Source organism: Camponotus vicinus, unplaced genomic scaffold (genome assembly GCF_025532165.1).
Source record: "Camponotus vicinus isolate PSW18456_S1 unplaced genomic scaffold, iyCamVici1.0 SCAF_7, whole genome shotgun sequence".
NCBI classification, from domain to species: Eukaryota; Metazoa; Arthropoda; class Insecta; order Hymenoptera; family Formicidae; genus Camponotus; species Camponotus vicinus.
In genome coordinates, this window is record NW_028141979.1 from 6442110 (window position 1) to 6458165 (window position 16056).

Genomic DNA, 16056 nt, shown 5'->3' on the forward strand with positions numbered 1-16056 from the left:
ATGTGCGTAGAATTATAATATTTATATGTGTGCGATTGTATTTATTTTGTAAATGTAAGAAGGATTATTTTATTATTTTTTTAGGTAATTAAACAATATTAAATAACAATAAATACAATAAATAATATTAAAATATAGTAAATTTATAAGTTATTTCTGAAATTTTGGCTGAAAACTAAAACAAGCGATATTTTATTTAATAATAAGATAATCGATGTTATGTTAATAACTCGAAATTAGAACGATCAATGTTATAATCTGTTGATGCTAAATAGAGAAAAGAATTAATATTTTACATGTATATTTTTTTGAGATTTAAAGTCAGGAAGAAACATTGATTATTCTTATTTTCAGTCGTGGTGTATGATTGATCACTCCAGTCCCAAGTCCCAGATGCAATATCTCTTGCTGCTCATCAAGATATACTGCACGTTACTTTCGAGTGATTACACGCTGCTTCTCCATTGTCTACTCTATGAAGTCTTTGTTCGCTTTGTGATATCTTAAGTATTGCCTTGACAATACATTTTGAAGAGCATCCGTGAAAGTGATATGTACAAAATCGCGAAGTAGCCAGATCGAACGCACCGGAACTTATCTCAGAATATCGGTGGATTTTATGAAGAAAGTCGAACAATTTTTAAAACTAATAGATTCAAGGGTTCGCAGAAGTCATTGAACAATAAAATTTAATTAATATGAAGTTATTAATTTAGTATTACATTGTCAAAAAGATCATCTTTATATATTTAAATTCTTACGCATATTTCTTGAAGATTATTTTAAATATGTCCAATGTTTACTGTAGTTAATTATAACCGGAGTGACTGACATAAAGATCTCTTTACCTCCGAATATTTATCCTGCAAGATCAGTAAATGAATGCAAGAATGGCACGAATTTTTTGAATAATTTGATGATTTGCTTGAATAACTATTAGCATCATCTGTTTTTGTTTTCATGATACCATTTAATTATCTTCCAACTGTCAAATTAGTCAATTATTAGACAGTCAAGATTATTTAATTAGAAATGTTGGTCATCTTTTGGAATCAGTGTTGGCTGCTGACAAACTCTAACAGCAGCTTAAAATGCTATAAAACTGGTGCCCTGCTGGCACATCAGAAACCGCGATTGCCAGTCCCTCCCGTTTGATCTCTACCGTCCTCTTGTGATGGTACCGGCAACTAACCAGCGAATAAAGCGAATCCGGAGACATGAATGCCCGCATTGCGTATACATAGCGAGTCGAATGAAGAGGGAATGGCTACTACGGCCAACTTCATCCCCACCAGAAAACCGAACATCTGAGCGTCCCTGGAAGCAGCTCGGCGGGCACAGTCATTATTGCGCCAGTCTGACACCCGCCAGCGATCTTCCTCGTCGCGATCGTGCCGACTTTCCCGAAGTATTTCAGAGACTTGGCCGCGGTACCATCGCGTCAGCAAGAGCGTGCGTGCGAGAGGAGAACGGCCTCGTGGTCACCTCGCGAGCGCACTCACGGTATCGCGTCACGGTACCCCGGCGTGTGTACGATGAGACTTTTCTCGAGGAACGAGGAAAATGTGACGTGAGAGACTGACCTTCGGCAGGTCCTTCGGCGAGTGCGACACGTTCTGCGACGCAGTCAGTAACGCGCGGGCGCGGGTCATCCTGCAAAGTGACCGTCACGATGAGGAGGTTCCTGTCGACGGCAGCGGTGTGCTGCTGGCTCCTGGTGGCGCTCGGTGTCGGCCAGGTAAGTACGCGGAACTGTTCCCTTCGAGAATTTCCCCCCTTGAATTCCGCCGTTTCAAACGCGCCAGCGAGCGCGCCGGAAATCGCGCGTGTTTGCACGCGGATGCGTCGTCAAACCGCTTCGCGGGAAACTTGCCAGGAACTGGGACCGGAAAGTAAATTTGTCATATAAATATTGGAGCTCTGTCAGATGACATTCTTTTACTGCGGAAATTGCTTTATATTTTATGTTAAAAAAGTTATTTTAAAATCATGTAATATTTATATAAAAAAATAAATAATAGAATATAGAATTAAGTTAAATTTATTTTATATTCTATATATATATCATTATTTTATATTCTATATATAATATTCTATGATAATTCTAATCTTGTTTTTCGTCTTGGTTTCTCAATTATTATTCTCCCAATTGAGATAAAAGATTTTATTGCCTAGCAGTATTATAATGTGACCACAAAGTTTGATCTATCAAAGTAATTATTGATATTCAAACATTCAGCTTTTTAAAGTTGGAATACTTTAAATGGTTTCCTAGGTACTTTTCTTTCTCTTCTCTATTTCCTTAATTTTTGTATCAATAAAATTATATTTCTCTGTGTAAAAATTTTATTCGATTTTATAATATATATATCATTATACATATTTATATACTTTTTACATTTAATTAAAGTTTCTTCAAAATTAATTTTATTTAAAGTTAACTAAAAACAAAAAAGTAGATGTAGATTTGATAGCTTTAATTTGACAAGAAAACTATGTCTTTCAATATACGCTACGAAAAATTGGGTATTAAAAATATTCATAAAATGTTGTGTATTAAAAATATTCATAATGAAAGGAGGTGAAATAAATTTAGAATATGTCTTATATATATTTATAATCCAAGAAAAATTCTTACTTTATCTTTGTAAGGCAGCTACTGTATCATTTATCTCATAGTTTAATAAGGGCAATATTAATATAGGATCCAACGAGCGATGAATAAGTATCGCAAACATAAATAATAAATGAAAGTTTAATAAATCAATGGGAAGCAATACCCTCGATGCATATGTATTAATTCAAGATAAAGACTGTTTGATTGCGATATATAAACGGAGATGGCCGATACTATCAGCTGATTAAATGCTGACTAAAGAGAAATTTAAAAAATCACTGTTTGATGATTTGATAAAGCTCGTATCATCTTGTTATTTATCTTCCTCTTGTTTGCTCGATTTGCTAATGTGTATAATGCTCAACGCTACGATAGAACGAGGAAGAAAATCATAAATGCATAAATCATTAAATTAAAAAAATGGCATTCTGCAACGTTATGCCATGCCAACTCAAATTACATGCAACCGCGACTTATCAGCAATGAATATGCAAAATCAATTCGTATTTTTCGCGCAGATGCATATATTATTCATAACACTTTAAAGACACATTACTGCAAAGAAGCAAAAATTATATTAGCGCGCTTATATTAAATATAATATTTAAGTACTCTTTTTCATTCCAAATTATTCTTTCAAAATATATGTATATGCGTTACATTTTTATTATTTATTTTTAATGCTAGGGAGCGTAAAATGAAAAATTAAGATAATTATGCAAATATTTAAATACTAAAGGACATTTTGTTCTTTTATTGATTACTTGCTAGAAGGAAGAGAAGAAATAAGAATGAATACTCTCGTAACTATTTATGGACGCCATGTTTTTCGATGTTTTCCATCGTATGCAATTTTATTATTTATGATATCGCAAATCAATCTTTGTGTTTAATGTATATATTAACGACAATATTACTTCCAACTTAATACATGCGACATTAGCAAGACTATATATAACTAATTGCTTTTTGCAATCTTTACGCAAATATTATGCGACATGACCATTACGGAGTTAATCGAATACACTCTACAGTTATTCGTTTTAGTATACATTTATTTTGTATTATCTATTCCATTTTTCTATTTTCTATTTTTTCTTCTTTTTTGTAGACATTTTCTAGCGAAACGTTTTATTTTTCCCTGAAACTTACGAACGGAAGGGATAATTTGCATCAAATTTTTCTCAACTTTTCAAACAATAAAATTACACGCTTTTTGAGATCAAACGATAGTAACGCAAACGGACGCAAACTAGTTCCTCGATTTCATCGTCGTGCAACAAAAATATCGTGCGACAAGAAAAGTCACGATAACGTGAAAGTACTAGCGTTCGAAAGCAACAAAGTTCTTCAATCTCGAGATTAATAACGCGCGAAAATTTGCCCAACGCGAATTCTTAAAAGTATTTTAATTTTAGGATAAATGTATTGTTTTTTTTATTATTTTCTATTTTATTTAAACAAATTATGGGAATATCTTGGATTCAAGAAAAGTTAAATACATAAAGAGACAGTAAACATTTTTCATTCTATGCATTGAACATATGTGACTTTTATTATATAAATTTTTTGATTTTCTATTACAATTATATAGTTTCAAAATCACTCATACATATATTTTCTTATTTTTACAAATCCAGAATAAATTATCTCGTCTTCAATCACATTTGATATAATTTATTAAAAGGTTAATGTACCATGTGGCACGCAATTCTTTCATTCACTCCGAAATGTATCGTGGGACGAAAAGATCTCAGAGTCCGCCTATTACGAGGAGGAATGCACTGAATCCGCGAGCACGTGTGTAAGTGTGTGCGCGCCCGCATAAATGTGCAACACGTGCGAGAAGAGCGACCGTCTGCTCCGAGCGCGGTTCCAGCTTTATACAGTTAATCAAAAAATCTAATTAACGAGAAGCTGCTCCCGCTCCATGGGCGGTATCCGCATTGTTTATCGCGCATTCCGCTGATTATCATTTGTTAACACTAACATTGCGACCTTTAGTAGACTTCAACCCTCCTCGGACTGGCGCGCAATTATACCACAGAGATTTAATCTCGCTCAAACGGAGATGAAAGAAATATACACTTTAATGCCATGCGTTTACCGTGCGTTTATTTTGCCCGCACAGTTTGTAGCATATTTTGAGCGAAGCAACAAATTTAATATTCCGTCGAGAAATCTGCAAATTAGACTAACAAGAAGTTATCCTTGAAAAAAACAAACAACGCAGATAAATCTGAAGCTTGATTTTTTTCTTAGATATATATTTCATATTTCTTCTAGTACTTACAGTTAATATATATATATATATATATATATATATATATATATATATATATATATATATACTTTTAATTGGTTTTTTTTATTCTGTATTTTATACAAATTTCTCTCTCAAAAATTTTACTTTCAATTAGATATACAAATTCAAATATCCAACATGATGCTTTAATTAACTTGATTTTCTCTATCTACATGAATTCGAGAGCTATATTAAACATTAATAATTAAGTTTATAATTAACAACATATGTATCCATTACATAGTTTACATTGACAAATGGAAAGGGATCGTGTGTAAGCTCGATGAAAATTTTAATTGCAAAGAATGGATCTCGAGAAATGCGCTCACGCATTAATTGCGAATACGTGTATGCGAGTTTCTGAGCGAATTTTTCGCTCTTTCCGATGTGTCCCCGTAATAGCATCGGATCCCGATAGTAGGCGGTCTTATTGAGCACACGGCCTTACTATAGCTACTTATGTTGCCGTATTAATATTTATGAGGTACCCTATGGCACTACGGTGCGAGATAATGCGTTCTATATAAAGCGACGCGAGAAAGTGATAAATTCGGACCATTACATAACTGGCCACACACACACAAACACACTTTTACGTTAACTTATATAAGTCGAATCGCTGTGCGTCGTGTCGGAGAAAACGAGAGAAATATTCTTCCTCGGCGAGCGAGCATTCAATGGTGCATTATACTAACTCATTATCTATGCGCAATCGCTGTCGATTGTAAATCAAGCTGTGGGTAAGAGGAATTTGTGACAAGCCATACATAATTCTTAATTGCGTGTAATTGAATAGAAAGATGTTGCGTTGCATTCTCTCTCTCAGGAACAACAAAAATCATGCAAATTCCAATTCGTTACATTTGTTTACGTGTACATATATCGTGTTATATTTTTTTATACATACATGTGTTTATATTTTTTTAAATTAATACTATAATAATTTATTGAATATTATATAATAATTTATTACATATATTGTATTATTAATGTTTTCATTATTAATCTTTAAATATATTTTAAGATAGAAAAACATTTTCAGATATATCGAAGAGCCATACACATACATACTTTTATTTATACGCGCAAATAAGAATAATATTATACACTGATTATCTTTGACAGCTGCATTGCCGTTGCTAGCTTGTGTTGTAATGGAGGATCTGATCTTTGACATTGTAAAATCGCTACATTGCATTACGATAGTGATTTTAGCTTCTTTCGCGTGAGCGAGATATGACCCAACGATTGATGTGCAACGTCGGATGATCTAGTCATAAACGTAGCGCTCCCCTCAATGACAACGTATCGGAACGCGCAAGGTAAAATCAACCTAGATTATTTAATTGATGCTCGTCCTTGTGAATGCCTGCGATTTCGCCATGCGATATCTTACCTTACTTAGTGTCCCCGAGCAAGTCGATCACGCGTAGAGAATTTTTTCCTGCGTCTTCTTGCGCACAGCACGCGATCGCTGGAGAGTTTCAAGTGTGCACACGCGCATTCGTCTCTAATATTTTACGAGATGATACTAAATCATCGGATGAGACGTGATTATTTCGAAAATCCCCCTCCTCAGCCTTCTTCCACTCATCTTCTTTTCTCGTCGTTTATTCGTAAACTACTGCTACTCCGGTAGCGAATAAATCGCAGCTGCAAATGACGATGTTTGTCACTTTTCTCGAGATTATTCCCCTCTTGGATATAATTTTTCTCTTCATCTTTTAAATACAAGTATACACGTATGGACTAATAATTTCTTACTTTTCTTTTTTGATTAGTTATCGTGTATCGTGTATAATTTTTCGACAATAGAGAGATTAATTCTAGTCAACACACATATTACTCCAGGTAATCTTGGGAGTAATTTTGCAAATACCGATTGACATGTTCGAACATACGTCGTATACAACACAGTATTAAAGCTACGTTTAACTAACATTAACGTATCTCGTGGCGCTTTATTTTATCACGGAATTTATCATCGGTAATCTACTCATTAAATTCGCCGTGGCGATGTGTAAATATGTCCGAGGGTGGAAAAGGTACCTCAAGTTACAATCTATTCAACGCGGAACGTAATGTCGTAAATCGGCGCGAATTGTAGCTGCAAAACATAAAGTAAAGTGTCTTTATCACGGCGGCCCTGTCTGTTAAACGGTAAAATACCGTAAAGCTACGATCACAAATAGCGGCTTTCTGTATACTGGATACTACTCTCGTTTCCATTCGAATCATTTCGCGTATATTAGCGCGAATTGCAGTTTATCTTCATGTTTACTTAATGGGAACCTTTACAGCGTAACGAACACGTTTCTCTGGCGTGCGAAGTATTAAAAGCCGAGAATATATAAATATATATAAATATATTTTTTTATTTGAAGCTGATAAACTTAAATTATTAACCTGTTTAATAAATATATTCCTACGTAAACATATAAAATTATTAAAAATTATTAGTTCTAATATTAATCTATATTAAATCTATATTAAATATATTAAAAATTATTATTCTAATATTAATTATTAATTCTAATAACTCTTTATTACAAGCAACCTACAAATAACATGTAAATTTTTTTCCATACTTTTCTTTATGTAAATTTTATGTTTAAATATGAAATAACATACAACATAAAGAAATAAAATTTATTATTTAATAAAATTATTTTAGCTAAAATTATTGTGTTCGGTAAAAGTGCTTGCAATCGAGACATCTTTCTCGAAAGTCCATCGCACGGGCAGAGAACATGGTATCACAGGGTTTGGTCAACTCGAAACGATCAGAGAAACATTACGCCTGCCTCTCTTCCGATCACCATCATGCCCATTTTCGGAGAACGAGCAGATAGTTCTGCCTACGCCTTGCGGCCGCAACCTACGTTCGGCTCACGATAATAAGTCTTTTCTTTAAGATTGCGAAAGCGAGCGGCTGTGTCTCGGCATGATCGGCTCACACCCATCGCGTCACCAGGTATATCGGGAATCGATAGCGAGAGCGCCGCATCGCGAGACAGAAGCGTAAAATATCGTCTTCTCCAAGTTTGGTCCCACGTCGGTTCCCCTGAATGACGGAAATAAACTTTCCGATTTATTGCCGTAAACACGACAATATCGATGAAAGCGCATTCATATTGGAATCGCGTCAAGCTTGCGAGCTTAATAATCCATAAGAGTTTAGAGATATATCGATCGCAAGTTTATAAAATTTCTACACTATCCGTTTTGTATCTATTGATATCGAATTAGTTTTAAAACAACACAAGTTTATAAACTCGCGTAAAATGATAATAACTTTTTGACGCACACACGTTTCAATTTTAGTACGTTATTTATTCAGGATTTAATAATTGGAGATTTAGGGGAAAAATGAAAAATGTGGTTGAAGTTTGCAAAAAAATATGTGGTTAAAATTTATGACAAGCGGGAAACCGAGTGCATGATGCATAAGTTATGGGATCAGAAAACAGCTGCCTATTCTTGCGGTTCATCAAGCGCATTGCGTTACGTGATTTATGTACGCAAGCATCCGACAGTGACGTGAGTCTATCTGAAAACGTGAATTGTCTCAGCGTTATGCGTTTCCTATGCAGATGTCGATTATAATCGGCTGACTAATCGTTTAATTATATTCCAAGATCGAGCCCGCGCACAAATTCCAGGCTTGATAGTCATCCCCGATTCCGCTGCTTCGATGCAACGCATGCTTTCGGAGAAATTCCTTTTGGCGATACTTGTGTATGTGTATTATGATACCTTTTTTTACGCAATCTGCGAAAGTGAAAATTTTTCACTAATGACAGCAAAGTGAAAGGGTAATTTAATTTCACGTGCATCGAGATATAAAAGCAGATTAATCTCTACAAAGATATATTTAAAAGATCCAAGATAACATTTAAATATTAGAAATTATAATTCTGAAAAATTGTGCAGCAGTAAAGTAATAAAAACACTAAACATGAATCAGAGAGTTTATTTTCAGTAGAAATTCCTAAAAAATGTTGCAAAATATTCTCTCATATCTATACGTGTTTTTCTATCGCCCAATCTATCATGCACATGATTTAAAACGATGTTCGATCAAAGTTTATATAAACACACACACTCTCTCTCTCTTTCTCTCTAGTGAAAGAGAGCGGAATAAAATAAAGCTAAAAATTCCCCCCGCAAGAGGAAGATTGATACGACTGCTCCTTTTCTCTTGCGAGATTTCTTCTCTCGCAAGATTTCAGAGTCAACGAGGCGAGGGGCTCACCTGGCGAGAGGAGAAAAAAAAGAACGAGGAATGCGACCGTAAAAATGTTGGTCTCGCTCGGCGAACGCGAGTAGCGTTACTCGATTTGCGTTGGAAAAATCCAGAACGTTACTGGGAATCACGCATCGCTTCAGCGATGTTACGAGGCTCCGGTGTGTCAGAGTAAACGGAAACGGCGCTAATGATGACGCGCGTACTACGCGCCCCGCATAGTACGCTCCATCATAATGCGCGCTCATCACAATTGCGTCGCGATTTCACCGCGCTTTCATTACTCTTTTTTCACTTATATTATCAAGATGTTACTTAAACGCGTTAACGAAAGCGAGAACGCAGAATGTATCAGCGAGATGCAGCCCGCATCATGGAAAGAAAGAGAGAGAGAGAGGGGAGGAAAAATATGTCGTTCGCTCTCTTTTTTCTCTCTCACCTGTCCGGCATATGTAGACCGTGATAAGTGTCATCGGTACGCACGACCGAACGCTCGTAATTAATAACGCAAACTTATCCATTGCGCTAGAAACGAGAATATCTCGGTTAAGGTACAAAGCTCGAGGACGGGATATACAAATAGAATCTATAATTGAAAATTCGAAATCCGTTCATTTTTAGCAGAATCTTTATATTAAATTGACACAATTAATTTAATGATACAATTAATTTAAAACTATGATTTTCCGCAATTATATGCTATAATTTTAATATATAAATAATAATTAATATATAAATAAAAAATTCTTTGCAATACTGATGTTCACGATTTATATAGAAAAACACAACACATTTATTATGGGTTTGAAACATTCAATTAAGTGTTCAATGGCGATTATCGCTAATACGCACTTTGTAATTTTGTATCAATAAGTTATATACTTTATTCCGGTATTCATGTAGGCGAACGGGACCGCGGCGTTAAAAATTGAGCGAATAAAAGATCGATCGCGATTAACTCCTCCACGGGGGAAGTGTGTAATTTCGAGAAGAATAGCACTGAATACAGTGATTATGAATGCATGTAGGGCGCGTGAGGTCCATCACACGTGCCGCGCAATTTACGCATTTACGCATGACGGTATCGTCCGGGCAAAAACGGGTCTACTACTGCGTGAACACGCAATTTCAAGTATACACCGCTCGATGTGGCTCTCTTCGTGCTTTCACAGCACGGGATAAAGAATTGAAGAGCTGTTTAGAAAAGGGAATCAACGCGCAAATCGTGCGACATAATCTCGATATACGCATAATTCTTCCAGTATCGAAAAATGTGACATTTTTAGAAATATTTTTCCTACATTTCCGTAACAATAAACTTGAAATTTTTAAATAAATTAGAATTTTTGAATAAATTTAAATTTAAATTTTTAAATTAAAATTTTTGAATAAATTAGAATTTTGAAATTTCTTAGTTTTATCGATAATAAATGAAAATTATTAGAAAAGATAGAAAGTTTTCACGCTGATATATACATGAACAATTACACTTATTTATCATATTTTTTGAAAATAATTTTTCTTTATAAGCAATACTTAATAAGAATTTAAATTTTTATAATTTTTTTTGTAGATATGTATGTGAATGTACGTCACTCTTTATCATATCTGACATATTTCATCCAATAGATTTAGAGATTTTAAGGTTGTTACGTCGCGAGGATCTTAATACCGGTTTATTAATATTCCACTTTGCATAATAATATGAAAGTGACACTCTCATAACGCTTTAGCTGATGCGGTGTTGATAATAAAAGACTCGCGATACGTGCTATAACCGAGGCACAGGATTAGCGGCGGGTCCGAAGGAGGCCTCTTGTCCTTGGTCCGCTAACAATTCATAGCTCGCTACAGGAGGGTTAAACACTTGACATCGCATGATCTATACAGAGCTTATACCCGCGGCACATATGCCCATGGCAGTCGGCAAATCAGGTATGTCAGTCGAGATCGTGATTTATGTCCGCGGTTCGGCCGCGGGCGAGACGTCGAGACGAAATCGTCGAAGCGTTATTCACGCTCCGCGCGCTCTTGCGAGTTCGTTCTCGAGATAGCGTCTCGTCGTAAACTCGTGCGAGCGCGCGCGAAAGTTAAGTTTGCCGAGACCGCAAAAGGAAGGGCGTCAACCCTTAACGGCGCATCGTCTGACTCCTCAATGGCGAGAGAAATCCTTCGCAGACAAATATCGGCGTTATGTATCGCATGCCTCGTCCAATCAGCCGAAGAACGAACATGTCAACTAATTGTAAAAAAATTATATTTATAAAATATCATTTACTAATATATATTTCATCAAATTGTTTGATTAAAAAAATCATTAAGCAGATAAATTAGCAAATATTATTATAAAATTTAAATAAAATAAAAATATTATTATAAATTAAATAAATAATTGAATAAAAATAAAATAAAATTGTAAAGTAAGAAATTTATAAAAAAGGAAATAAATAATTATAAAAAAGAAAATAAAAATTAAGAAATTTTAGAAAATACGAGGTAGAGAGTTATCGTTTTAAAAAAGAACAATTAGTGCAGATTGTTCGCAAAATACGTTCTTTGCTTTAGGAATATCCTGGAAAGAGCACCGTCTCGTGACGGTGTTGCACGTGTTCACGTATCCGTGTAGCAAGCTCACGTACCTTCGCAGTAACGGCCAAGCAAAATTATATTGAAACGTTCTTCACGCTTCGTACGTAGACGCACGAATGATACGTAAACGCACACGTGGATGCACGCGCACGAAATGGCATTGTCGTAAAATCGCGGGCGTACATGAATCCTATCTGAAAGTCGAGACGTAGCCACAAAGGAAGAGGGACTCGCGCGCATCAGGAGGACCGGACGGGTTAGAGAGGCCTACGTGGAAGGACCATTGTCGCTCCTGGATACGAGAAGAATAAAAGCTGCTTTTCGAACAGCAGAGGAACTGACCCTGTCTCGCGATTCACAGCGTTAATATTTATTAAAGTTCTAAGAAAACCTTGTCGAGATTTTATTCTCATTGCGTCTGAAGAAACAATGTTATAACTTCAGTCGATTGTGAAAAAGTGAAGACAAAGATCCTGTTTGCTTTCTTATTCCATTTAAAACTATCATTGGCTTTAATTGTCGCATCGCGAATTGAGAGGGAAAAAAAGAAATCTGATGAAAGGATGATGGAACGGACACACTGGCTGCGGTAAAATCATCTCAGATTCTTCTCTCGCTTTTTTTATCCTTCGTACTTTCACTTTTCTCCATGAGCTCTACGCAGCTGCGGCCTGCTAACGCGCCATGAATGGAAAGGCTCGTATGCGTACACGGCATCCTTTTTGACGCGCAAGAACGTCCTGTTAAAGAAACGATTGCACAAGAGCGAAATTCCAGGGTTGTTCCTTTATTTGCGAACGGCAATTTGCCGTCTGATTGACAGTTTGCTGCGATCGTGAAGGTAAATTTCCATTTTTAGGAAGATTGAAAATCTCAAGATTGAAATCTATCTCGGAGATCATTTTCCGTCACTTAAAGTTACATTAGATTACTACAAGTCACATATTTGTTAAGGAGAATCAAGGAAACTTGAATTTTGATTTGTCCTAAAAATTGTTTTCTCTGGGAAATTTTATTTACATTTTTTTTAAACAATACAATTCAATTAATCAATTATATTTTCTCTCTTATATCGAGACAAAAGAGAATCTCTATATGATTTCAAATAAAGTAAAAAATAAAATGTTTATTTTATGCAGAGTGGAACCAATGACATCCAAATCAGATAAATCCAAACAACGTTTTTCCGCTTGACTTGGTGGTACGAGAGATTTGCGGAGGAATAACTGTAAAGTGCTATCTATTCTTGTGCCATTATGCAAATACGATGCTACCGGAGCACTGCGCTCTTTATCATTCCTTACGGGATTGTTAAAATCGACTTGAGAGGAAAACGATTTGTTCTGAAATTATGTTGTTCCCAAAGGTACACGTCTATAAAGTGTACGTCAGCTATTCAAGCGTATCTGAATCCATCACGGCGAGGCCTCTCGATGCACGGGCGGCTCGTTTCAACGTTGTTACAATGAAAATTCCAATCGCACGGGAATAATAAATACTCTAAGTAGATAAGTATACACACATCGTACGGAGAGAGAACGTTTTGCGCGCGCCCGCGAGATCGTAATATCCACCTGCTCGAACGCCGAGCATTATTCTATCCCCTTATCGATTTCGACGCAGGTGGTGAAGGTAATAAGTATTGCCATCTTCGATCCCGTAATCGCAATAATTTAATGCGATTCACTCTCGCCATTCAATGACACGTGCACGCAAATGCAGACGTTCGACGCCTGCAAATATACATGTATGCAGCTCGCGTTATTGGTAGATTTATATCACCGACACTCCCACAATATGATAATAAACATCTGGCTTATTAGATAAATCGCTATCAAGAATTGTCTAGAATACAATTCTTCTTTTAAATATTAACGTCGTAGCTTCTTTGCTTGAATAAAATTTCTCTCTCTCTCCCTCTCCCTCTTTGATAATAAACCATATAATTATGCATTATCTTCTTCTCTATAAAGCGTATTTCGCGTGTACGCAGGCGCAGGTGACCCCTGGCCCGACGTATAATTTACGTCACATACGAAAAGCAAATATCGCGTGGAAGAGTGAGATTTATGCGCGTCTGCAAAATCTCAGCGCGCCCCTAAGAAATTATTTTCTCCCTCGGTCGTTACGTTTCGGTTAATACGTTCCCTGTTAGATTATCAAGTCGGGCAAATATACGGTCGTAAATGACGCGCGCCGGGAATGCAAGGACAAAGAGAAGCCGAGAGGCGGTATCGCGAAGTGGGATTTCCTGCTCTCCGGATGCATCCTTCGAGCGTGCGAGAGATTGTCGATAAACGAAGATAACGCGCGGAATGATATCGTTCGCCCATCCGGCGATAAACTCGCGGCGGTTTAATCTTCTCCCAAGTCGAGTTATTAATTAAACAGCTTTTATACAAAAGGGCCCAGACGTTTCTCTTTCTCTCTCTCCCTTACATGATGACTGAGGCTTCTAAGGTTCTTTCTAGAGGAAGGACTATATTGTGACATTTTCTATCACAAGGATAATTTATAGAGCTTCAATGAGAAAGTTGATCTATTTAATTAATTATTCAAATGTTTACATAAATAGATATATTTTAAATTTATTATAATTTAAAGAAACTTATATAATTTATGTACGAGAGATATAAAAAAATTCGATATAAATATGTATAATTCCCTTTTTTTAAATAAATATAAATTATATATTAATTAAGTACATATTAATATATAAATAAATTACTTATTATTATTTATTATTAATATATTAAATAAACAAATTATAAATAAGATAAATTATAAATAAATTATATATTAATTATTTATATTACATAAATATAAATTATATAGATATGTAACGTTGAAAAATGCGGTAAAGAAAAAGCAACTTTAATTTTGTCGAAAATTAAAGTGTAATACGCGATATAAAAGAACGGGAAAATGGCGTGTCTATAAAATATTTTCAAGATACGAGAATTCTCAAACTGCTTGCAACTCAAGATACAGTTAGAACTGGAACTCTTTTCATGTAAAAATTCTGTTCATTTCTCTCGCGTGATTCCCTTGCCACAGCTATCTCCTTATGTGACGTAAAATGGAAAATTATTTTCTCCGACACGGTCAATACGAGTTTTTCATGTTCCCTCTCGCCCATTTTTTTTTTCTCTGGTGGATGACTTTAAAGATGAATTTAATGCGACCTGGTAAATATCCCGCTTTCACTTGCACGCTTTCGAGTTTCGAAAGATTGCCCTCGGAAAAAAAAGTAAAAGATGAAGCGCAGGCCCATCAGATATCGCAGAAATTTAATAATTAATTACGCACATTGTGCAACCTGCAATCTGATAATCGACGCGGCATCGGTTTATTAATTACTCTCACGGGCTATACTTCGTACAATTAATTTGTATTACTATGTATATCGAGCTTCGTAATTAGAGTCTTTTTTTTTAATTACTCTGTTCGAAAGCGTAATAATTCTCATATATATTAATTTACAGCGCTCGCGCATTTTCAAATAACTTTAGCAACGAATAACAATGCATTCTTCTACGTTTAATTGATTCTTATAAAATATATAATGTATATAATAAATAATATATAATATATAATGAAAATATATAATGAAAATATAAATATATAATATACATATAATGAAAAATAAATAATATAAATTTATAATTATAATATAAATTCAAAAAATTTAATTAATATTAATAAATTTAATATATAACATAAATAAACTTATTATTCAATCTTGTAAAATAAAATTTATATAAAAATTATACTTTTTGTTATTTAATAAATTATACATTGTATAATTTATTACGTGCATATCTTGTCAAATATAATTCACTCTTAAATTACGTGAAAATGACAATTTTGTATACTTATATTATTTTATACGCTTATAACTGGAAAGCTGTCGACATTAAGGACAAACGATGGTCTTTTCTGACCGTCCAACACCGGTTTCATTCGGAGCCGAGAGAAAGCGGACGATGGTCAAGACATCCCGCGTATATATTCGGGCGTGCAAACGTAACGCGAACGTAATTATCTCATTATTGCGTAAACGGGTATCTCTCGAAGGACTCGACGAGCCGTAAAACTCGGAACGCGAAACTGACAATACGATACGATACGATACGATACGATACGACGCGATGCGATGCGCGAGATGGGGCGAGATGGCGATGATCGTAAATTGCATACATATACACTGTGAACGATGCACTTCTGGCAAAAATGCCGCAGGGTTCGGTTACAGCGGGCGCGCGTTAAAAAAAGGACGAGACGAGCGGTTAGACGAAG

The 16056-nt window shown here is 35.3% G+C and overlaps 1 protein-coding gene across 2 annotated transcripts in view; it reads left to right on the top strand.

The window, feature by feature from the left end:
• Positions 1–1238: 1238 nt before the first annotated feature.
• Positions 1239–16056, top strand: part of LOC145975142 (uncharacterized) — a 28946-nt gene continuing 14128 nt past the window's right edge. Inside the window, exon 1 of one of the 2 annotated variants that reach the window (XM_083105380.1) lies at positions 1239–1738. In XM_083105380.1, coding sequence (XP_082961506.1) covers positions 1673–1738 — 66 coding nt within the window. In that variant the 5' untranslated portion in view covers positions 1239–1672. The remainder of the gene's footprint in view (positions 1739–16056) is intronic. The other variant, XM_083105379.1, reaches the window with a different exon arrangement.